Source organism: Acomys russatus, chromosome 17 (assembly GCF_903995435.1).
Source record: "Acomys russatus chromosome 17, mAcoRus1.1, whole genome shotgun sequence".
Lineage (NCBI taxonomy): Eukaryota > Metazoa > Chordata > Mammalia > Rodentia > Muridae > Acomys > Acomys russatus.
Window position 1 is genome coordinate 46,785,917 of NC_067153.1, and position 24,979 is coordinate 46,810,895.

The 24,979-nt window shown below is 51.0% G+C and overlaps 1 protein-coding gene across 1 annotated transcript in view; it reads left to right on the forward strand.

Annotated features, from left to right (window-relative positions):
- Positions 1-24,979, forward strand: part of Parvb (parvin beta) — an 84,034-nt gene that overhangs the window by 36,414 nt on the left and 22,641 nt on the right. The window contains exons 2-6 of the mRNA XM_051160121.1: positions 5,398-5,487; positions 7,143-7,213; positions 14,604-14,706; positions 22,245-22,385; positions 24,417-24,532. Coding sequence (XP_051016078.1) covers positions 5,398-5,487; positions 7,143-7,213; positions 14,604-14,706; positions 22,245-22,385; positions 24,417-24,532 — 521 coding nt within the window. The remainder of the gene's footprint in view (positions 1-5,397; positions 5,488-7,142; positions 7,214-14,603; positions 14,707-22,244; positions 22,386-24,416; positions 24,533-24,979) is intronic.

The following is a 24,979-nucleotide window of genomic DNA, read 5'->3' on the forward strand; positions in this document are numbered from 1 at the left end:
TGGGGGAGATGGACAATGGGCTCTTGGTCCCCTCCATTCTTCTGAGGCTCCTGGAGAGTGTTCTGTCTTTGAACAGATCTGTGCAGGGCTCTGCTGGGTGCCAGCTTGTTGAGGGCCGGTTAAGTGCCCCAAATTGAGGCAGCTTTGCTACCGGTTTCAAATTCTTCTTTTGATGTGCAGCGGGTGTTGGCATGGCCCTTTTTGTGAGATTTTTGCTTTGATCCTGGTTCAGAAGGTGTTTGCTGAGATTTCCCCGCCATGATCTTTTGTTCTCTGTGAAAGCCAAGCAGTGTATATATGGTACAGAAGGTCCCTGTGGGCACCATGAGGGGGCTGCTATGTGGATGTCAGTAGATGGAGTCCCCATCACTGACTTCCAGATCCTGCAGTGCCCCACCCCCAGCACCTCTTTAGGCTTTTGTGTCCTAGCAGACCCCTCCTTCCACTGCGAGGGTCTTGCACCCCATTTTCTGGAAGATGTGCTATGTCCCTGTCTCAGAATGAGAAGCTGAAAGTAGCTGCATATACCTGCATTTCTCCTTCATCTAGAGGGAGGCCTGTTCTTCAGCCAGCCTGCTTTCAAAGCTGTGTTTTCCTAATGTCAAAAGGAAACAAAAAAGGCTGAGGGGAAAAAAAAACAAAAACAAAAAAACACCAAAAACACCTTCCCCCTCCTGCTTAAGAGTCTGGGTATAAATAAAGAAATAAGTAAATGGGGTCGTACAGAGAAAAGGATAAAACATAAAATCAAAGCTGTGAGCACCACACTTGGCCTGAGGTATAAATAACTGGCTCTTAGGAGGCTGTCTGGTGACGGCCTGGTGAGCCTCTGAAGCTATCTCCTTCCCTCTGTGATTGTGTGTCAGCAGAGTCGGCTTCTCTCTCTCTCTCTCTAAATTGGTTTCTTTTTAAGTTTTAATTAAGAAAAACCTGAGACGGGGTCTTATGTAGCCCAGGCTGGCCTACAACAACTCATCATGTGGCTCAGAATGACGTCCTTGAACTGAGTTTTCTGCCTCTACTTCCTCCGATCCAGGGTTAAAGGTGTGTTAAAAGTTTGCTTTCTAAGCCTTGCCAAGACAAGTCTGAGCAGACTGAGAGGCTTGCCTCACTCACACTTTCTGCTCTCTTACTTCTCCGTTCTCCCCTCCCCCTTCCCTGGCCTCCAACTTCCTCCCTCTCTGGCCTCCATCTCCCTCCCTTCCTGGCTTCCTCCTCTTGGTCCTCAGCTGGTATTTCTGTACAACTCACTTTCCACAGGCCCTGGGGGATTTTTGTGGTGCAGTAGGAGGGCCTTTGGCCAGAAGGACCTTGTTGATACCCACTCTTCACATCTGCCTGCTGGGTTGCATGTGGACAGGGCGTTCATGGCAGAAGAGTGAGGATGCCTGCGAAAGAGCAGGCTCTTATGATTCAGTGTCATCACAAACCTATCCCAGGCCTGGGACTGGGCACAGCCAGCGGCATCTCGTATCTTTGAAGCGTGCGTCCTCCTGGCACCTGGGCCATAACTTTAAAAATCTCAGCATTCCCTGGGATTTACTGTAACCCGCTAGCTTGCTGGGCTGGTTGCTGGTGGGGATGAAGATGCGGGCTCTTCAAAAAACCATCCTCTCAAGACTGGTGGGTCATCTGAAGCTGCCCATTTGGGTTAACCCTGGCAGAGTTCCAGGGCTACCTTGGGCTGGGTCCCACCCACCACACGCTATTCTGATGATGTTTCTCAGGCTGGCTTTCTTTCAAGACTAGTTCGTTGGATGCCTTCTTCAGGGAGTCTCCTGTTGTTCTCCAACATGTAGGACCTCATCTCCTTCTTGCTCTTCCACGGCAGTGGGTCTCCTGAGCCTGCTCAGGTGGCCACCATCAGTCACAGTCTGAGAGCATACACTACGTGTGCAAGCTGAGTCGGGTGCCGCCCATCCCAGACCTCGCCACTCCTCTAAGACCTCTGTGAGCAGGTACTCCTCCCCCTGTGCTACAGTGGGGAAACTGAGGCACTGTGAGGTGCAGGGGAATCACCTGAGGTCACAAGTATATAGCAGAGTAGGGTTTGAGCTTGGACTGGGCAGCTTCGGCCAAGTCTGCAGTGTTCTCCCTGGACTCTGAGTCTGTGTTTCTCCCAAGGCCTTGAACAGGAAGGACCACTCCGGGGAGAGCGTGCGGATCACAGTCTGACTGGCTCGGCTCTGCGTGTGTACTTCTTGTTTATTAAGGTCACGCAGTCCCTGGCCCTGCTTAGTGTTGTTTTTGATGTTCAAGGGCAGTGTGGAAATTTCTGTTTTATGTGACCTAGTTTCTGTCCTTTGATAACAGCGTTCCTCTGCACTCCCAACTCTTGAGATTTTGGAACAGGTTCGAAGTCGCACTCTCCCTCCCCCAGCCCTGGGCTTCATGTCCCATGTCTAGGTAGGGGGTCGATGCGTGTATTGGTTCCAGGGACTTTGATACTATTGTTGTTGCTGTTTTAAAGTTTATCTGTGTGGGCATGCTCATGTTTGTGTGCACACGTGTGTGAGGGAGCCAAGGGTCACCCTTCAAGCCATCCATCTTGCTTTAAAAAAAATTTTTTTTTTAATTTTTTTGATTTTTCATGACAGGGTTTTTCTATGTTATCTTGGCTTTCCTGGGCTCACTTTGTAGACCAGGCTGGCCTCGAACTCACAGCAATCTGCCTGCCTCTGCCTCCCAAGTGCTGGAATTAAAGGCGTGTGCCATCACACCCACTCCATCTTGCTTTTTGAGGTATGGTCTTTCATTAGAACTGGGGCTGGTAGATTTAGGCACCTGTCTCTACCTCCTAAGCACTGGGGCCACACCTAGCTTTTTTTTTTTTTTAATGGGGTTTCTCTGTGTAGCCCTGGCTGTTCCAAGACTCTCTCTGTAGACCAGACTGGCTTCAAACTCAGAGATCCTCCTGCCTCTACCTCCTAAGTGCTGGGATTAAAGGTGTGCACCACCACCACCACTACCACCAGCTACACCTGACTTTGGAGGTTGGGCTTGAGCCCTCATGATCTCTAGGCAAAGACTTTATCCACTGAGCTTTCACCCCAGCCCCATGCTCCGGGGTGTTTCTGAGAGGGATGGTAATTCCTTGGTGTGATTCTCCTGTTTAGGCTCACTGAAGTCCTCCCTGGATCACATCCTTCTCAATGGAAACTGTTTTATTCTTCTTTGACTGTACATGGCCTTGTGCCTTTTCTCTGAGATGTTAGCCAGATGGGATTCAGAGAAACCCTGGTCCCTGGGCTGCTGTGGGGTTGACTTTCTGTGAGAGTTGTCTATCTCTTCTTCTTCTTTCTGAGTCTCTCTGCCTCACTTATGAAGTGCAAGTGTGTGCTGGAATTTGGTATGCCCTCCAAACTAGCCTAGTGCCACAGGGTGTGTCTTTGGGAGGCACGGCAAAGGGTGGTCACTGGCTCATGAAGATGTTTGATGTTTGCCTTCTTCCTTCACAGAGTTGGGGCGAGGACTGAGGGTAGGGGGAGGATTAAGAAATGTTTAGTAGGGGCTGGAGGGATTGCTCAGCAGTCAGGGCCTTCTCATGACTGAGTCATATTTGTGGATACCCATGAGTGTGGATAACACATCCACCCCCCCCCTTTTTTTTTAATCTATGAACATTTGTGCTACTTTTACCTTTTGGCTGTTGTGAATAATGTGACCTTAAACATAAGTTTACAAGACGATCTCCTTTTCAAAAAAGCTGAACATAAGCATCTTTGTGACATCAGAGCGAGCATCTGTCTTTGGAGGCAGAAGAGAGCGTTATCCCCAGAACTGGATCCACAGCCATGTCCCAAAAGCCTGTTGTGTGTCCTGCTCCCAGATGGGGACTTGCGTTTTGCAGTCTGCCTGGGGACCTTGAGAGAACAGACAGCAAATGCCACCTGAGGCAGTAGGGCCAGAGGGGTAACAGGACTGGCTTGGGGTCTCCCAGCCAGCAGGGTAGGGACCTCCTGTTCTAAAGCCTTTGTGCCACACATGATGCTTTCCCCACCACCCACTGTTGTGGGTGCTGGGTGACTACCATATAATGCATTAAAATTTTTTGAGATGCTTGGTGTTTGGGGCAGAATTTAGAGGTGTTATCCTGCCTGTGGCCAAGGGCTACCAGGGTCTCTGGGGAGACAGTGCGTCCTGTGCAGTACTACAGGACTTGAGCGCACACTGTCTAAACCCTGCAACTACACCCCATCCGAGCCTACATACCTACTGCTTATGCACAGCTTGCGGTCTCTGGGCCCATACCCCCGCCAGCATAGAAGCTGGCCTCACTTCCTTAGAGTCTGTTGTTTTTCTTATTACCCTTGATCCCCATCCTTTTAGCTTCTATAGAGATTTAAGATCTTAGAGGGAAGCATGTCCCTCCAGGGGCCAGGAGAGACAGAGATGCTAATGGGGATTTAACGACTTACCACCTGCAAATGTGCACTGGCAGAATTCACGGAGCATGTGGGGAGAAAGAGTGTTGTGGGCCATGCCTTTGCTGGGTTCTGGATATCATCCAAGCAGATCTCTGCGCTGGTCTGAGTATCAAAGTGAGGGCTGGTTGTCATGGCTCTCTGTACAATGGGAAGGGAGGTGAGAGAGGACACTTAGGCTGGCTGCGTGTGGATGCCCTCTAGGAGGTTAAGTGCTTCTACAGCTGGCTGAGGTCTGGAAGGGTTGTGCCCAGATGGGAAGAGCCAGCTGTTCAGGTGGTGCTGGCTTCTGGTCTGTGACTCTATTAAAAATAGATACAAGGACAGCGCAAAATGTCAGAGTTCACTATAGCTGGATGGTGGTAGTACACATGCTTAAAGCTAGCACTTAGAATGCAGAGGCAGGCGGATTTCTGAGTTTGAGGCCAGCCTGGTCTACAGAGTGACTTCCAGGACAAGGCGACACAGAGAAACCCTGTCTCAACAAAACAACAGTAATTAAAAGAGCTTACTACACCTTCATCAGACTTTTCTCCCGAAGGATGTAGCATACTTTAAGTTCTGATCATCCACGAGTGCAAATAGGCCTGTTCACAGCCTGAGTCTGTAACCTCAGATACTGCTCTGCCAGAGAGAGAAACCATCTCCATCCATCTTCTCTGCCCTCACTGGGGTCTAGGCTTTGTCCACCAAAGCAGCCGCAGGCAGGTATGGAAACTCCTAGAAGCAACCAGAAGCTTCCACATCTCAGTCACATGTTCCAAACAACAGTGTAGATTGGTCGTTCTTGAAAGGAATGGAGAACTGCTTAATGCCAAGCAAAATGTCAGGTGTTCTGGGCTAGGACCACATTCCCCAGACATTCTAGGCTGCCCACCATGAAAGGATATCCATAGAAGTGACAATGGAAACATGGGGCTTTTCTCTTGGGCTCCCTGCGTACTGACCCAGTTGGTCTCTCTTTACCCAACAGTGACTGACTTGCAGGAAGAAGGCAAGAGCGCCATCAATTCTCCATTGGCTCCAGCTTTGGTGGACATCCATCCTGAAGACACCCAGCTAGGTACCGTGGCCACTTGGCATCCTTTGATGTGGGACCCTGCATGGGTGGGTGGTATTTGAGGGCTGGAGTCTTACTCAGGGATCTGTAGGGAGAAGCAGGCTTCTGCATCCCACTCCTCAACCTCCTACTCTCAATACTCACCCCCATCTTCAAGTGCAGATTTCATTGGCATCCTGGTGTGGACGGCTAGCATTGGGAGCATGGCTGGTTATGGTCACAGTTCCAGGGCGTGGCCAAGCAGGGCTAGGCAAGCAGTGGAACAGGAGGAAGATTTGACTTGGTTACTGAGCTGAGGACTGGATAGTATAACTCTAGGAGCTCCAGGCTCAAAGAAGCAGCTTGAGTTAGCTGATAGCTGGCCTAGGGGGTGAGGGAAGATGAGGCTGAAGGTATTGGCTCAGGGTGTGGAACCCCCATAAGGCCCTAGAGGAGGAGGCCAGGGGACAACTACGCCTGGAGGACAGTCTCCCTGGGATGAGCAAGCCCTAAGGTCTCAAAGCATGAAGAAATTCAGAAACTAGGCACACATCCCAGACACCCCACATATCTCCATGGCTATCCTGAAGAGCCATGCTGAGCCTGCAGCTGGCTGTGTGGGAACTGTGGCTGGGGAAGGATCGTGGCTCACTGCAAGTCGATGACAGGGTGGCAGCCAAGGTGCTCTTTCCTGCCTTTGTGTTTTGGCAGTGCACCAGTGTGGAAGGCAGGTATGGGACACTGCTTATTTCCAAACCCTGGTTCAGAGGGAGATCCCTGTCTACCCAGATTTTCCATGGCAAAGTTGTCAGGGTCTCAGGGAGGAAGCAGGTGCAGCCTAGCCTGTGACCCAGAGATGAGCTGGTACCCAAGAGAGCTGGTCCATGATGTCTCTCCCCAGGAAGGGCAAGCCTCTTGTTACTGTTACTGCAGTTGTCAGGTGCTTCCAGACTATTCTCTATCTGGGAAACAGGACTTCCTCCGAGCTCTCCGCTGCAGTCAGTGGAGGCCCACTGCACATTGGCTTCTGTGGGACACCGGCCCTTTCTTTTCTGGCCCCTGTGTCTTCATTCTGTCCCCAAATTTCTGCCCTGCTTCCCCCCTCCCCCAAGAACTCCACTGGCCTCTTGTCTGTCAGAACCAGGCTAGGACATTGAGGGCAAATCCGTAGGGAAGATGGGGAAACTGTCATCATTTTGTGTGTCTTTGCGATTTCTAATACTTCTGTACACAGTGTTTTGTATATGATGCTGTCTGCCCATCTGTTTCCTTACATGTCCCGAGGCCCCACACAGCCTCCTGGGGACCCAGGAATTACTGGCCCCCCAAGCCCCCTTCAGGCCCCTGGTTCTGGCAGGGCGCTTCTGAAGCCACTGTGGGTGCCACCTTCTGTCTTTTCTCTACCCATGCCAGTGTAGTTCAGACTCGCTGCTAGAGCCCTTGGGGTCCGAGACGGAGGAGATGGACTGTGACTTCATCTTGTCCTGCTGCCCTGTGTGATTGATCTAGGTGTGTGGCTGGCAAGGCTGTGTGACCTCTTCTCATGGAGAACATGACAGGTCTCTGCTTTTCCACCAGCTTCTTGCCCCATGTGAGTGGGCAGGGAGTCCTCCACCCCTGTCAACCCTGCTAGCCCCACCCCCACCCCCTTCACTCTGGCCCTTTTCTGTCTTTGGCAGAGGAGAATGAGGAACGTACCATGATCGACCCCACCTCCAGAGAGGACCCCAAGTTCAAGGAGCTGATTAAGGTGAGGTATAGCCTGATGTGGTTGGAACATCCCTGGTGGCTTCAGGCCTCTTCTGGGGGGAGGGGCCCAGGGCTCCTGTGGACACAAGGAGGACCTGAGCCTTCATGCTCCTGAAAGAGCCATTGAGTCTACATTAAAAAGGGGTGGAGTGTGGGCTGGAGAATGGGAGGGAACATTGGTCCTCTGGGTGCTCCCATGGGCTAGGACAGCCCAGGGCCTTTATGGGGCTGTCACATGGTGCTCACAAGAGCCGTGCAGGGTCTGTTTTGAGCCAATGTACCTTGCCTCTAGGCCTGGCTGTCTGTAGCTCCATGGGATGTGGATTCAAGTTGTTTTGGGAGAGAAAACTGTTGTCTCTCCCTACCACCCACTATGGCCTCATCTGAAGAGGGCCTTTGGCGTCCTAGTTAGCTTTTAGTGTCATCTTGACATAGGCCTGGGAGTCATCCAAAAAGGAAATCTCAATGGAGGGAGTTCCCAAATCAGAGTGGCCTACGGGCATGAGGGTGGGGTGGGGGAGGCTGTCTTGATTGTCATTTTTTGATGTAGGAGGGCCAAGCCCACTGTGGGTGGTGCCATTTCCTTGGCAGGCAGTTCTAGGTTGTATTAGAACGCTGGCTATGCATGAGCCTGTGAGTGAACCAACAAGCAATGTTTCTCCCACGGTTTCTGCTTCAAGCTCCTTTATGAGTTTCTGCCTTGACTTCCCTCAGTGATGGACTGACCTAAAAGAGTAAGTCAATAAAGTCTTCCCTAAACTGTTTTTGTTCAGAATGTTTTAACACAGCTACAGAATGAAACTAAAACACTCTGGGACCATGTGCGGTAGTGTGAAAATCAGCCAGGTGGGGAAAGCAGAAGGCTTTGTTCTCAAAGGTCACAGTAACAGGCGGGTGGGGCTGGGGCTCAGTGGCTGCCAGGGACATCTGCCTGATCTTCTCTAGCACATGGCCGATCCTGTCGAGGGGCGGTCCGAGGCTTTGATTGCTCAGATCTAAGCCACGGTAGGGCTCCTGAAGGCCACCCACTAGAGACAGAGGCAGGCAGATGGTGTCCTACCTCAGCGACCCAGAGTTAGTTGGCTTGGGTGACCTAGGTGCTTTGAAATGCTGCATGTGACAGTGTCCTGAAATAGATGGCTCTCAATTGGCCATGTCACCTTCACTGCATCAGGGAGCCTGATGCCATCCTTTGTGGCTGAGCTTTCATAAGGGCCGATTCAGGGAACAGGGTTGTTTGCCAACTGCGCCCTTGTAGAAATGCAAACTTAAAATGTCTGTATGACCATCCAAAGGGTGATTCTTTTTCTTTTTTCTTTTCTTTTTCTTTGTTTCTTTCTTTCTTTCTTTTCTTTCTTTCTTTCTTTTTTTTTTTTTTTTTTTTTTTTTTTTCCTTTTGGTAAGACAGGGTCTTACTATGTAGATTAGAAGGAGTTTGTTTAGTTTGCAGTTCTGGGTTACAGTCCAACACTGTGGGCATGTGAAGGTGGCAGGAACTGGAAGCAGCAAGTCACATCTGCAGTGAGAGCAGAGAAAATGAATGTATGTATACTTACTTACTTGCCTGATGTGCTCTACAGCTTTTTCCACTCTTATCCTACTTGGAACCCCCTAGATCTAGGGGTTGGTGCTACCCACAGTGGCATGGTCTTCCCACAGCAATTAACTTAAGACAGTCCCTTATAGACATGCCCTCAGGCCAACCCAGTGTAGACACTCCTCTCAGTTGCTTCTAGATTGTGTCAAGTTGACAATTAAAATTAACCATCATGCTGAGCAGTGGTGGTACACATGCACGTCTTTAGTCACAGCACTTGGGAGGCAGAGGCAAGGAGATCTCTGTGAGTTTGAGGCCTGCCTGGTCTACACACTGAGTTCCAGGACGGCCAGGACTACACAGAGAAACCCTGTCTCAAACAAAACCAAAACCCAAATCAACCAACTACTCCCCCTTCCCTATCCCTGCCCCCCCCAAAACCCTCAATCAAATAAACCAAAAAAACAAGAAAAAAACAGATTAACCGCTGCACCTGGGCAGAGGGGCCTAGGCTGCTGCTGAAGATTCCAAGGAGGGAGAAAGTGGAGGATGATAGCTGTGTGCCAAGGTCTGTGGGAGCCCCTAGCTGGAGAAGGCAGGCAAACGGTCTTTTAGAGCCTCTGGAGCGGTGCCAGGCCTCCTCTCCTGACATTTGACCTTAGTTCAGCAGCACCAGTTTCCAGCATGTGAGAAGCTCCATGGGACGGTTGAAAGCCACCAGAGTTGTGGACATCCCTAGAGCAGCCAGAGCAAGCAAATCCCCTCCACTGTAGTTGACCATCCACATGGGCCACACAGGGTGGTTCTACACGTGAAGCAGTGGGCTGAGTCCCTGAGATGCCCTGTTCCCACAACCGTCCCATGCAGCTGTCTCATCAGACTTCAGGTACCCGAGCCTGAGATGTCATCTCATAGCTGGCTAGCCTTGACCTAGCACCTTCCAATACCAGTGTAAACATCACGTACGGGGGAAGTCCTGGGGATGTGGAGGGACACATCAGCTTCTGTGTGGCTTCCTGGAGGAGTGTGCAAAGTGTCAAACTCCTTAGCAAGGGAGGGCTCTGAGACAGACAAGTGTCGGGAGGGGGGGCGGGGTAGGTGCAATGGCTCCTGTGAACTAGCCCTTTAGGTCAGCTGTACCGGGCTGTGAGGGAAGTCATGGTGTGGTTGAAGCTTGCTCCTGTGGAGGACTGTGTTTCCTTTTCTGTCCTGACAGTAGCTGGCCTGAATATCTCACTTGTGCTATGAGTGTGGCATGGCCAGCCTCCCAGATACTGCTAGGACTGGCCTCAGTGCGTGGCTTGTCTCCAGGGTCACCACAGAGCTAAGATACCTTGCATCTGCTCTGCTCAGACCCTCCACTTTTGTCCCTTGCCACCACCCTTCATCCCTCTGCACTGTGTACTCTGCGGCTTTGTTACTGCCATGCTGAGCAGGAACCTTCTGGGTAGAAGGTTCCAGAGGACAGTTTCCTGTAAGACCCACTGGCAATCTCAGGGGTCCCAGGTTACCGTAGGGCTGATAACCCACCAGAAGGACACCAGGGCCCACTGGAAGCGGTTGTCCTTATGGTCACAGTTGGTGACAGGCATGATTTTCTGGGGGAGGAGGCACACTTGGCATAAAGATCTAGGGAATGGGTTGTGGGAAAGGGGGTGGGGCCTGAGAGATTGCCCCCCTATGCAGTGGGAATGTCAGTGCTTCTAGTGACCCACACTCAGTGCTCGGGGTTACTGTGTGGGTCTCAGTGTATTGGGACATCCTCCGTGCTGCACATCAGCAGCCCAGCTTCTAGAGGTCCCCTGTGAGAGGACCTGCCCTGAAACAGGTTTTGTATTTTGTTTTGTTCGAACTGAGGATGGCACCCAGGACTTGGCTCCATTGCTGAACCATATCCCTGGCTCAGCCCCCAAGTGGGGATTTTAAAATTTAAAACCTGTCTGGCATGTTGGCCTGAGTTAAGTCAGAGGACAGCTGGGTCTGGCTGATATCCTGTCCTGCCGGACATGGACATGGTTGCCTGTCCTTCACAGCCTCTTCCAGTCTTTGGGACCGAGGTTGGGTTTCTGAGAAAGCCTGGCTGGCCTTGCTTCTCCGTCTCCTGCCCTCTGTCCTCTGTTTCCCCTCTGTTGTCTCGGTGGCCTTCTCTGTCACCTACCACTTTAGGATTGTCATCTTTGTAGTGCTGTGAGCTGCCCTCTGCCTTTTGTCTTAAGTCCCTGGCTCTGGCTGGGCAGGCATTGGAGTGAGATTGGCTATTAAAAACTATTTTGAGCATCTGTCATGCTTACTGGGCCATTAAGGGGTAAAGGTCTCATCCCAGCTCAAAAGAAAAAGTGGAGCGCCTCGACCCATGGACATTCATTATTGGATGCTGGGCATGGAGAGGAACCAGGTCTGGTGGGGACTGTGTGTTGACCAGCTGGGCATCACCTTAGAAATGGGCCTGCATTCTGTGGGCCCAAGAGACTCAAAGACTCACCCTGGTGTCCTCTGCTGGTTTTTCTTACTGTAGCCATTTTCTCTAGTGTCTGCTGGAATCAACTCAGATTCTCTATACATGGACAGTGTGTTGGAGGCTTATGGTTGAGATACTCTGTGGCATTAACCATTCAGTTAGATGTATCCTGTGCTTTCCTGCAAGGGAGATGCCACTGTGCTCAGTGTCTGATATGGAGTCCCTTTTGGTCCTTGTCCCCAGGGCCTGGCACAGAGCTCCAAAACCCTCAGAGTTACCCGAGTGTGGGATCTCCTTTGCAGCACACACTCTTGGCCACACCCAGGTCACTGCTAATGAGGGCATTTGGTGAGCCACCAGTTAGCTTCCAATGGAGGGTGATCCTCAGGGGACCCATCCATGGATGCTCAGGGGCTTGGCACTGTTGACTCCTGGGAGGGAAGGGGCCTGGAAGGTGGTTCTTTTTTTCTGATGGCCAACCACTGAGTTGGTAGCCTGTGGTGCTGCACTGTGGACAGGAAAGGTCACAAGCACAAGGGAAAGACTATAGACACCTGAGGTCAGAGAATTGCTGTTGGGATGACATGTTTTGGATTTGGGAAGAAAAACCCAACAAACCCACATGGCCCTTCCTTAATTATGATGACCAGAACCAGTTAGAAACTTCATGAAAGCGTGTGTCTTCCTCCAAGAGCAGATTTCACATCTCATTGTTCACTTGCTGGGCACCGCTTAGCCCTGTCCTGAAGCTGTTTTTTCCCTTTTGTGCCTGGGTTGTGAGGAGGTGCTTTTCCATGCTCAGGCCCCACTGACTCCCGCCCCATTCAGTGAGGTGTATCTCCATCCCCTAGGGGACAGCACAGCCAGGACTCTGTTTGGAAGTGATTAAAACATAACTGTCAAGGCTCTGGGGGGAGACAGAGCGCAGACCCGATTATAACTCAGAAGGAACTATGGGGGAAAGTAATTTTTTATTCTGGTTAGAGCAAGCTCGCAGAGCTAGCCATGATCGAGCGCCGTGTAAGGACGTAATTAATATATGTCCTCCTTATTCGCCTGCAGGACTCGGAGCTTGCAGATGAGCGAGTCCCTAAAAATAATGGCTGATGCTATCTTTAAAAGCTCTTTTGTAATAATGGAAGATTAAGAAAAATGACCTGGAGCAGAACAATGATGGGGTGATGGGTGGTGTCCCCAAGTCAACCGCACCTCCCCGGGGTGAGGGTAGGGCAACAAGACAGGAGAGAACTTTTGCTTTCTGGACCCGAGAGCCTGGCCCATTGTGTATACTTCGGGTTTTTTTGTTTTGTTTTTGTTTTTGTTTTTGAGCTTTTGGCCTTTTGTTCTCGCCTTCTGACTTGGAGTAAGTCAGAAATCTAGATGTGGGGTTTCTTATTTGTTTCATTTTTCAAGTTTTCAATTCTCATAGAAGGAGCATTCTCTCGAGATTTCCTAGCAGGACTGTGTTTGAGGAAGGGAGCTTCAGCAAGCAAAGTCCTATAGAAAGGGTCCAAGTCCTTTCTAGATGTGAATTCGGTTCGTTTGAGACCTTGAGTTCTGTTCCTATCTTAGCCACTGGGGATAAGTGCTGAGCAAAACAGCTTCCCTCACCAAGCTCACAGTATCCCTGGGAGAAAGACTTAATGAGGACCAAGTGAATATGTGAACAGGTAGCAAGGGGTGCCTGGAAACCTCACCCCCTGTCTGCCGTTTCCTGCAGGGCAGTCAGGGAGGTGGCATTTAAGCAGAATTCTGAGTCAGTACCTAGGCGAAGATCATGGCCAACTGCCCAACAGCAGGTGCAAAGGTCCTGTGGTATACAGATCCTCGGCGCATTCTAGTAACCACTGAGATGGGTAGGGTGACAAGAGTCTAGTGAGCATCTGGGGGAGCGACCAGAGACACGGCAATAGATGCCCACCCTGGTACCTTCCATGCCTGTACCCTCCTCACCCTAACACCCACGGCAGGTGGTAGTCCTTTGTAGGTAGGGACTGCACTGCATTCCTCCATCTTCACTGCCCAGGTGGCACCTGGTGTGGACACTCGTGTTCTTATCCTCAGGGGAGACCTTAGAAATGGAGGCTCGGCAGCTGTGACTTTTGTAGCTGGAGCAGCAGGGCAAACACAAGCCTCCCTTCCCTTCCTTTCCCTTCCCTTCCCTTCCCTTCCCTTCCCTTCCCTTCCCTTCCCTTCCCTTCCCCTCCCCTCCCTCCCTTCCCCTCCCTTCCCTTCCCTTCCCTTCCCTTCCCTTCCCTTCCCTTCCCTCCCTCCCCTCCCCTCCCTTCCTTTCCCTCCCCTCCCTTCCTTTCCCTCCCCTTCCCTCCCCTTCCCTTCCCTTCCCTTCCCTTCCCTTGACAACTGGCAGAGAAGAGTCACTCTTACCCGTTGTCTTAGTTACAGTTTTGTTGCTGTGATGACCATAAAGACCAGCAGCACCTCGGAAAGGAAAGACTTACAGCTTGTAGGCTTCCTAGGGAAGTCAGGCCAGGAACTCGAAGCAGGAGCTTGGAGGCAGGAGCTGAAGCAGAAGCCATGGAAGAGTGCCGCTCACTGGCTTGCTTCACACGCTTTCTTATGGCACCCAGGACCACCTGCCCAGGGGTGGCACATAGTGGCCTAGGCCTTCCCACATCAATCATCAATCAGAAACTGTACCACAGGCTTGCCTGCAGGCCAGTTTAGTGGAGGCGTTTTCTCAATAGAGGTTTCTCCTTCCAGGTGACTCTTGCTGTGTCCCACTGACACAAGTCCAGCTGCCACAGTCATTGCAGTGACCTCAGCACGCCATTATTTTTTTTTTCATTCCTTATGAAGTCAGACCTTATCGTTTCTCACGGAGGAAATCCTTGATGTGGTTTGCAGCCCCCAGAGCAAACCTCAGACCCTTAGACAGAGGACAAGCGGGCATGCAGTATATGCCCCCTTTGCGAACTGTTCCCTCCAGTCAGGCCTCATCTCCTAGTTTTCATTGCCCAGAGGAGCCAGCCCAGTGGCCAGAGAACACAGGCCAAACTGGAATCCAATCAGCCAGAGAACTGGGGAGGGCTCCGACTCTGTCCTCCTGCCCCTCAGAAGGTGCTTTGACATGTCCACGGGGCTGCAAGGCTCGGTGGCCTTTACCCTAGCCACACGTAACTCAGAAGCTCTGTGTTCCCTGTGAGCATCTGACTCGGTCTCATGTGTGTAGCCAGGCTTTTTGGCTATTTTACTGGGTACTTTTTCCTACCTCCCTATACCACCTCTATACCTGGCCATGGACCAAGAGGCACCTGTTATCCTCCATGGGCAGGCAGGTATCTGGTAGCACTTGTGTGTTTGAGCCGCTGCCCGTCTGAACCTGCTCTGACTCTGCTTTATCTGACAACTCTATGACATGCCGCTCACCTGCCCCAGGTGCTCCTGGACTGGATCAACGATGTGCTGGCGGAGGAGCGCATCATTGTAAAGCAGCTGGAAGAGGATCTGTACGATGGCCAGGTGCTACAGAAACTTCTGGGTGAGTGCCAGGACCCTGTGGTGCAGCGCCCATCCTCCTCGCCCTGGGCTTGGTTCATACCTCCTCGTAGCTGTAGCTGTGGTTTCATTGGCATCTGTCTTTATGGCTTCTCTGTTGGACAGTGAGTAGCCAGCCATGGTGCTGCAGCAGGTCCTCTTGGATGCTCATGCCATCATGGACCAAAGAAACAGGGTTCAGAGAGGAGCTATGCCCACTATCTCAGCTCTCTGGTCACCCTGGTTTCAGCCAGTGATAAGTACTTTCAGGATGGGGGTGGCCGAGGGTTGTTGTCCAGCAAACCCATGTGAGAGAAAATGTCACTATCCTGGCTCATGCTTCCAGGCTTTACTGTCCCTAAGTTCTGTCCCCAAGTTCTGGCTGACGATGATTGAGTATGTCCCCAAGATAGGCTGATGGAAGGAAAGATGGACAGGTGGGCAACGACCTCTCCATCAAATGTTCCCGAGCTTTGCTGCATGCTGGGGTCTAGGCCAGTGACTCATGAAGCAGACATATATCTACCTGGCCCTTCTGAGCAGACGGTGACAGATGTGGTAGGTCTAGAGAGTATAAAGGTCATACAAGTGCCACGTGGCCAGAATGAGTGGCCTTACCAAGCACTGGGGGCTGAGCTCCTGGGGAAAATGAGTGAACGGTGGCCAGGAGAAGAGTGGAGAAGATGAAGTCTCAGATGAGGAATGGCAATGCCGTGAGAGTCACAATTGCCTCCATCACCCTGGTGTGGTGGCTCACGCCTGCCATCCCAGCACTTGGGATGCTGCGGCAGGAGGATTGCTAGTTTAGGGCTAGCCTGGCCTACATAACAAAAGCCTGTGTCTCAAAGAAAAGTGACGAATGGCATAGCCTCTGGACCAGCTTTTGTGAACATGTCTTGTGGGCTATGATGTCACCTCTGGCCATCTTGGTGGCTGTGGGAGGTGGTGAGGTTTCTGGCTCTCAGGCTCGCACCTGGCTTCTCTCTTTGAACTGTTTGTCAGGTGCCTCGAGCACAGGTACTGATTGTAAAGTTTTCCCTTACCACAGCAGGCTCTCACAGCAGCCCTGCGCCAGGCTCAGTGACCCAGCATCTCCAAGTGCCTTTTTACCCAGAGCATTTTACCCCATTCTTTTCTGACTTCTTGTAATACCCCTACCCTCTTCTTGGGCATCTTGTCCTTTAGAAGAAGGACCAATATAGATTCACCTACCTGATCACTCTCTTATTTTTCTTTTTTAAAGATGTATTTATTTTGATTTTACATGTATGAATGTTTTAGCTGCATGTATGTCTGTGTGCTACTCGCATGTAGTGCCTATGGAAGCCAGAAGAGGGCATCAGATCCCCTGGAACTGGAGTTTATGGATGGTTGTGAACTGTCATGTGGATGCTGGGAATCGAATCCAGGTCTTCTGGTGCTCTTAACCGCTGGGTCATCACTCCAGCCCTAATTGCGCTTTCCTTAGTGTTTCTAAGTATGCCTTTTTTGTCAGGGCTGGTGCAGAGTCCACCACTTCACACTGTCAGAGGTACACAGTGCCGGGGTATGGATGGTGATGGAGAAGGTCAGATCCTTAGCTAAGGTGATGGTGGCTGGCAAAGGAGGAAGTGGTAAGATTACTGGGGTGCTGAGAGGCTGGGTGACCATGGTGGCTCTTCTGGGGAGCTCATGGCCACATACAACCACAGAGTCCCACATACAAACTGAGGCAGGGCACAGGGGCTGAGAGAGGTTTGTGGAGCAGGGAGGGAGGCAGGATCTGGCATGAGGCTGGGAAGGTAGACAGGGCCAGACCTGATAGACAAAGGCTTTTCCTCTCCATGTTATAAGAGCCACTGGGGGTTTGAATCGGCCTATCCCATGATCTTTTACAAAGGTCACTCGGCCTTCTGGGAGCAGAGTGGGTGGGGAGGAGGGTCTGGAGTTGGAGCTGCATGTGGCTCAAGGTGCTGTTTGCAGAGCCCCTGCCTTCAGAAGTCCCTCTGGCCAGGGTGGACAGATGTTTTGGAGAGTAAAGCTGCCACAGAAATGGAGGCCAGAGATGTGGACTGAGGTGCTAGGGAATGAAGAAAGAGTTGTGGATTTGGTGAGGGAAGATTTGGGATAAGTCTACCTGTTTGGAGCCCAGTGCCGGGGCAGGATTTAGGAGATCCTACTGCAGAATTAGATGGGAGTGCAGTCACTCGGAGGTGGTGTTTAGTACCTTGGGACAGGCCATTCCCTGGAGAGGGGTCCCAAAGTCCTCATTGGGCTGAATACCAGATGGTCAAGAGTGAATGTGGATCTTTGGTTAAAAATCCCCATCTTAGAATAAAGTTCACTCTCACTGAACCTGGAGTTCACCAATTCGGCAAGGACAACTGGCCAGTGAGCTCCAGGGATCCTCCTTCTCCACCTCCCCACCCACCCTCATTTGTGCTGGGATAACAAGTGGACACTGCCACACTCAGATGTTTTTGAGCCAACCTGACTTGGGTGCTGTGATCTAAACGTGGTCCTCATGACTAAGCAGCAAGCACTCTTAATCTCTGGCCACACCCCCTACACACACACACACACACACACACACACACACGCACACACACACACACACACACACGCGCACACACACGCACACACACACACACCCTTGCCAATGCCTTTTTATTGGAGCAATCCCCCCAGTTGGTGCTGAGCCTCGGCATCCCAGGACAGGCCCTTGCTTTGCATCGCTATTAGCGTGGTTGGCTGTCAATAACACTGGTGCGTCTCCTGGTCCATCTTTGAGAGAAAGTGTTGTTGCCCTCTTAAGCACATCATCTTTTGGTTCCGTCTTCAGTTTGCCTGGCAGATGCAGCACTGACCTGAAGCTGCAGCAGCTGTAAATCCCACCTGGTTGCTTCCCCAGGCTGTGTAAAGTGAGGTTGGAGGCTTGCCCAGGCTCCGCTGTCTTTGTATTGTGGAGTGGTTCTTATTCTCTCTCATTTGAATATCTCCAGTGGGTCCTTGAAAAAGCAGCTTGGAAGCCTCTTATGTCAAGTGGGTTGGACGGAGAAAAGGACAATGGGAAGAGTATTCAGGAACGAAGAGACCTTGGCGCATCCTTGCATATGGGCAACTCTGTTTCTGATAAGATGTAAAGATAACTCACAGAGTCCCCTGAGACTGGGCATTCCAGCAGTGACCTTGATGTAGGCAGTGTGCTCTCGGGTTTTCCTATGGCAGAGCTAGATCAAGTAAGGGGATTTTGGCTGAACAAGGCCAAGGCTGATTTCAGTGGTGGAGCCAGGACTGGTCAGGATGAGGGGGAGCCAGCAAGAAGTCTGGTGAGATCAGTGTGTGGGAGGGACCCTAAGGAGTATCACATGGGAGGAGGAGGAAGAGGAGGAGGAGGAATATAAGTTTTGAGTGTGGGTGTGTACATGTGAAAGTGGGCACATGTGCTCCATGGTGCATGTATGGAGATCAGAGGACAACCTCAGGAGTCTTTTCTCCTTCCCTGTGTGTCAAGCAGGGTCTCTTGCTTACCTCTGCTCGCTCCAGGCTAGACGGCCCACAAGCCTCTGGGCCTTCTCTTGAATACACCTTCATTCTTGCCCCTAAGGGAATGCTGGGATACAGATATGCACACAGACACATCTGGCTTTTTGTGTTCTGGGGATTGAACTCAGGTTCCCACACTTCACGAAGCAAGTGGGTTACCCGCTGAGCCATGTCCCCAGCCTGAGGGGGTGTTCTGAGCGGGCAGCAGTAAAATGCTAAGGATGGCATGGGCCTTTGGATTTGGCCACGTGGCAGTCACCAAGGCGGAGCCACCAGGGTACCCAGAGGAGCCGTTATTCTTGAGAAGGGATGCTGGAAACAACCTCGGATCTCCATGGCCAGCCAGGGTTCAGCTTGCCTGGGTTTGTAGTGCTCATGTCAGGGGGTGTGGGCTGGGTGGGGTGGCCGTATGGGATGCTGAGGGACTCCTGGGCCAGCTGATACTCACTGGGACATCTTTAGTTCTTCCTTGTATGTGCTCACCCTCAGTTGCATGCTGCACTCGAGGACCACCTTACCTTTGGTCTCTTCTATGTTGGAAAATGAGGCCATGGCACATCTGCCACCCCAGCAGTCGGCAGATCAATGCCTGGTTGATACAGAGAGAAATCTCTTTCCCCTGCTTTGTGGAGCTACGACACCATAGAGACTTAGAGCAGACAGTGGGACACAGGACCCGCCTCCTTAGGCTGAGCCATATCCTTTGTCGCCACATTCATATATTGACATCGGTGCTGGCTAGTTTTTTATGTCAACAGCACTAGCTGGAATCATCTGAGACAAGGGAACTTTGACAGAAAAAAAAAAAAGTGCCTCTATAAGAATTGGGCTTTAGGCAAGCTTGTAGGGCAGTGGTTCTTAACCTGTGGGTCATGACCCCTTTGGCAAACCTCTAGCTCCAAAAAATCTTTACATCTGTGATTTATAACAGTAGCAAAATTACAGTAGCAAGGAAAATCATTTTACGCTTGGGGGGCACCACAACTTGAGGAGCTGTATTGAAAGGTTGCAGCATTAGGAAAGTTGAGAACCTCTGCTGTAGGGCATTTTCTTAATTAGTGAGTAGTGATGTGTGTAGGAGGGCCCAGCCCATGGTGAGTGGGACCACCCCTGGGCTGGTGGCCCTGGGATCTATAAGAAAGCATGCTGAGGCTTATACACCTTTTATTCCAGAACTTGGGAGGCAAAGGCATAAAAAAATCTCTGTGTGTTTAAGACCAGCCTGGTGTTCCAGGTCAGCCAAGATTATCTAGAGAAATGCTGTCTTTAAAAAAAAAAAAAAAAAGAGGAAGGAAAGAAAGAAAGCTTGAGGAGTAAGCCAGACCCCTCTATGGCTTCTGCATCACCTCCTGCCTCCAGGCTCCTGCTCTGTTCGAGTTCCTGTCCTGATCGCCTTTGTTGGACTTCGATTGGGATGTGTGAGTGAAACAAACCCTTTCCTCTCAAGTGACTGTTGGGCATTGTGTTTCATCACAACCATAGTAGCCTTAACTAAGACAACATCCTAACCCTCAGACCTTAGAATATGGCTATATTTGGAAACACATTTAAAAAAAAAAAGAGAGAGGTGATTAAATTGAAAGGAGGTCATATCTATGCCAGTATGTCTAGAGTCCTTATGAGAGGAGACTAGCCAGGGGACCTGCTGTAACCCCACCAATTCCAGCACTTGAGATGCTCAGGCAGGAAGATGGAAAGTTCAAGGCCAGCCTTGGCTACATAGGGAGACACTATCTCATAAAAAAAAAAAAAAAAAAAAAAGGAGGGGGGTAGAAGGGAGGAGCTTAGGAGACAGCCACACACAGAGGGACAGCCATGTGGGGGACACAGGAAGAAAAGAGCCAACACCCTGTTTCAGATCTCTGGCCCTAGGGCTGGGAGGTTGAGTCCCTGTAGGCCACCACTTGATTCTCCCCCACATCCTACGCTGAATGACCTGGCTTCCCTCCCTTCTCTGTTGCCTCCTCTTCTGCCAATCCAGGTGACACGGGACAAGAGGGCATGCTGGGCCTTTGGCCCTTCCTCCTTCCCTGTTTCCTTGCCCTGTGCCCTGCTCTGCCCTGTCCTTGGATGCTACACAGCTGTGGGCCTGGCTTGCCATGCATTTTCATGTTGTTCACACACAGCAGCTGTGAGTGTCCGTGCTGGCACCTGCGACACAGGCGACAGGTGGTGAGACTCCATGGAAGCAAGCACTCTATCCCTAGAGGCAGTGTGGGACCATCAGCTTGTTTTCCCCATTACGCTCAGCTTTACCGAACCTGTCATGTGTCTGTTCATGGTCCTTCTCCATTGTCCTATCCACTCTCTGTCCTCACGCCCCACCCCTACCCCCACCCCCACCTCCCCGGTCCCCACTTAGGGCCTCTCTTGTCCAGGCGTTTCCAGCACCTAGGATAGCACCTGTGTCCAGTAGCTGTTTGTTGAGTGAATGTGTGATGGGGGGCGGGGGGCTGTACCGTGTGCAAAGGATGGTTGTGTGCTGCCTCATCCTGCAGAAGAGCTGGCCCTTCTAAATGCAAAGGCCAGAATTCAAGGGGTCGGGGTGGGGGCAGCAAGAACACTGAAGTCCTGGGCCCAGTTAAAATGTGTATGACAGAACTTCGTGGGTCCTCAGTGGGGTTCACGATCTCAGCGGCAATAGGGTTGATGGCAGCCCAGTATCCCTGGCTAAGGACAAGGTAATCACACTCTAGGAAATTGCTTCCAGTTACCCTGGGTCTGGGCCTTTGCTAGTTGGCAGACGAGACCTGTCAGGAAACATCACATCTTGGAATTAAAGACTAGGAGGGAACAGGGCTCCCTGCCTTCAGCAGGAGCCCTGGAGCACTGGCTGCTGTATCTGTGGCTACCTGCTCTCACCTGCTGCCTTCCTCATTCCCAAAGGAAATTGAAGGTGGCTGGGTCTCTGGCTCGGTAATTGAATTCCAAGTGAATGTGACAATTCTTGCCCAGGCTCCTCCAGAATGCTTCCTGCTTGCTTTTTAGAAACGACACAGTAACAAACTCGGCAAATTTCCAATCAAACCTCTTCTTGCGGTATGATTGTGACCTTAGAGACCTGGAGAAGGGGAGCCTCAAAGAGCAGAGAAACAGCATTAAGATTTTCTTACTGTGTTATCAATATTTGCAGTCTGGGACCCCAGTGAACACATCCCCTTCCCATATCCTCTGCAGCTGACCCAGTAATTTCTTCTTCTGCATCCTCCAACTGCATGCTTTGCTTTTGTTTTTAAAATTACTATTTATTATCATTGTTATCAGTGCATGAAGTGTGGAGGGGGACATTGTGTGCATGTAGAGGTCAGAAGACAATTTTCTGAGACAAAGTTTCACTAGGCAACCCTGACAGACCTGGAGTTTACTGTGTTGTTCAGGCTGACCTTGAACTCACAGAAATCCACCTGCCTCTGCCTCCTGAGTGCTGGGTTAAAGGCGTGTGCAACCACATCCAGCTAACTACTATTATTATTATTGTTGTTGTTGTTGTTGTTGTTTCTTTTGTAGTCCTGCCTATCCTGGACTCACTTTGTAGACCATGCTGGCTTCAAACTCACAGAGATCTGCCTGCCTCTGCCTCCCAGGTGCTGGGATTAGAGGAAGGCACCACCATGCCTGCCTCCTAACTTTTATTTTTAATAACAGTTTTAAAGTGTTTTTTTTGGAGAATTTTATACACGAGTACTATCTTAACATCATTTCTACCTTTCCAACCCTTCTCACATCCCCCACACCACTCAAGTGGATGATGACCTCTTCTTTAATTACTATTTTACTCTCTCTCTCTATGTGTGTGTGTGTGTGTGTATGCCCGCATGCTCACTTGTAATGCAGCTTTCTCTCAGTGGAAATGACCTCCCCAAGTCCAGAGCTTCCTGGCTCAGCACAGCATCATTGGCCCAGGGGGTTGGGCTAAGATCCAGGACCCCTACTATCCCTGCTCCAGCCAGGGCACAGGTGGCTCCAGTTCCTCCTGCCCTGATACACTGCCTCATGACTGTGTCCTTGTCTCCATAGAAAAGCTGGCACACTGCAAGCTGAATGTGGCAGAGGTGACACAGTCCGAGATCGGGCAGAAGCAGAAGTTGCAGACGGTCCTGGAAGCTGTGCAAGACCTGCTTCGGCCCCATGGCTGGCCACTGCGCTGGAATGTGGACTGTGAGTGGCCTCTGTGTCGGGAGGGCGTGTTGGAAGAAGGAAAGAACCATCTTTTGTCTTTCCATGTTGTCAATGATCATCCCAACATGGCCTTGTGGCTCAAAGCCAGTGCACCCTCTTGACCTGTTCTGCTGCAAGCGGCCAGGTGGCAGAAGAGGTGGAGAGCACATGGTCAAGGGTACAATCACACACCAGTGCTCTGCCACACCCCCCCAACCTCCCTAGCCCCACCCTTGTCCTTCAGAGGTCCAGATCTAGGGTTCTTGTTTATTCACATGTTTGTTTATTTTGTGTGGATCTGAGTGCACATGGATGGAGGCCAGGGGTCAACCTCGGATGGCTTTCCTCAGGAGACATTCACCTTGTTTTTTTTTGAGGCAGGATCTCTCACTGAGACCTGCAGCTCACCAGTGAGGAGGGGCTGGCTGGCCAGTGAGCTCAAGATCCTTCTGTCCTCAACTGTCCAGTACTGGGATTACTAGCATGTGGCACCTCAGGTGGCTTTTTAAAACTCCATCTTGATTCCTCATGCTTGTGTGGCAAGCATATTATGGGCTTGTAGCCCAGGCTAGCCTTGGAGTCAATCTGCAGCCAAGCTTGACCTTGAATTACTGGTTCTCCTGTCTCTACCTTCTGAATGCTGGGATTCATTCGTTCGTTCGTTCATTCATTCATTCATTCATTCATTCATTCATTCATGTATAAAGTGTTTTGCCTGCATGTACACCTGCACACCAGAAGGGGGCACCAGATCACATTATAGATGGTTATGAGCCACCATGTGGTTGCTGGGAATTGAACTCAGGACTGTTGGAAGAGCCATCTCTCCAGCCCCCAGTGCAAGCGGTTCTTGTTGGGACTTGGCCCCAAACACCCAGTGCGGTTGTACAAAGTGAGCCCATATTGATGTGTCCCCCTGAGGCAGATACCCAGAAGCCCATGCTAGCTCAGGAATGTCACTTGTCTGCTGGCTTAAGGGGGCTGTGGCATCATAGAGAGAGCAGGAAGGATTGAGCTGATTGAAAAAGCTGGTGGCTTCTGTCCCATCCATGTCCCCACCTCTTCTGGCTCTTTATAAGGGAGGTGTTATATGGCATGGTGCCAGAGCCTGCCTTTCAGGACCATGAACTCTGCGGCCTGCATAGAGAGCCCAGATTTTGGCTGTAGAGATGGGGCTGGCTCTGCCCTTGGTTTCTTGCTATGACTTTGGGTAGACCCTTTTTCCCTATGTGCTGGGGCTGTGAGAGGCAGGTGCCCCACCAGCTGCAAATCTCTCCACAGTTTTCGCTATAATTTGGCCAGAAACTTTATATTCAGAGAGAAAGAGAGAGAGAGAGAGAGAGAGTCAGGGCAGGCAGCCAGGGCCTAGAGCAGTGCCTATCCTTGTCACCCATCCCCACGGGGAGAGCTGATTGCACAGTAGCAGAAGTTAGCCCAGTGCCCATGGTAATGACATACATTATTGTGGTGGGTGTGGGTGTGGCTGTGAGCTATCCTCCCTGCAACTTGCAATCCTCTGCTTTAAAAGACACGGTGCTTTTTAAAATGGCTGCCAGGGCCACGCACAGTGACACAAATCTTTAGTCTTAGCACCCTGGAGGCTGAAGCAGGTGAATCATTATGAGTTTCAGGCCCGCTGCTCTAGGCCAGCCAGGCCTATATAGTGAGATGCTGCCTTAGAAACAAAACAAAACAAAACAACAAACAAAACAAACAAACAAACAAAACAAAAACCCAAACATCATCATCATCATCAACAACAAAAACCAACCAAGCAAATAACCCCAACCGCCCCCCACCACCCCCAGACAAAAATAAAACCATGGTAGTCAAGTTGCCTTGTGCCAAGCAGAAAGGAATAGAGAAGAATCAGGTATAACCAGGCAGCAGTCCCATGGGGCCATATCCTCCTTGTCTATCTGAGGTCCCTGTGTCCTTCCCCAGAAGTCTCCTTAAGACATACCCTAGAGACTGGTCCCCTGCTACAGCATCTGATTGAGGCTTCTGTTTTCCTTCCTCCCCACCCCAAAGCTATCCATGGGAAGAACCTGGTATCCATCCTTCACCTCCTCGTCTCCCTGGCCATGCACTTCAGGGCCCCCATCCACCTCCCTGAGCACGTCACAGTGCAGGTGGTGGTCGTCCGGGTGAGTACACTGGGCTGTCGCTTTGTCCACCTCCCTGCTCTCCTCGAGGCACGCCGACTTTTTCTTCTTGTAGTTTTCCACCTTCCCCCTTTCCCCCCCCCCCCACCCCCCACCTCCACCCCCCACCTCCACCCAGCCTCATCCCAAGAGGCTACCTTCTATTTTTCCCTCTTGATAAAATGCATATCTCACCCTGGCTCGTCAAGAAATGATTGGAGCAGGAACAATGGCGTTGATTTGCAGAGTGGCACACGGGGTGTTGAGGTTTAATTTCCCGGATTTCTGAAGAGAACACTCATTTCTCTCCAAAGCCACCGAGTTGGAATTCAATCCCCTTGAATGTGCTTATTACTCACTGGAGGAGGCTGCGACCAGCAGGATGAGATAGACGCCCAAATTAAAGGCGCTCCACATTTGCTCCGTGTTACAAGCCGTCATTGCCCATTA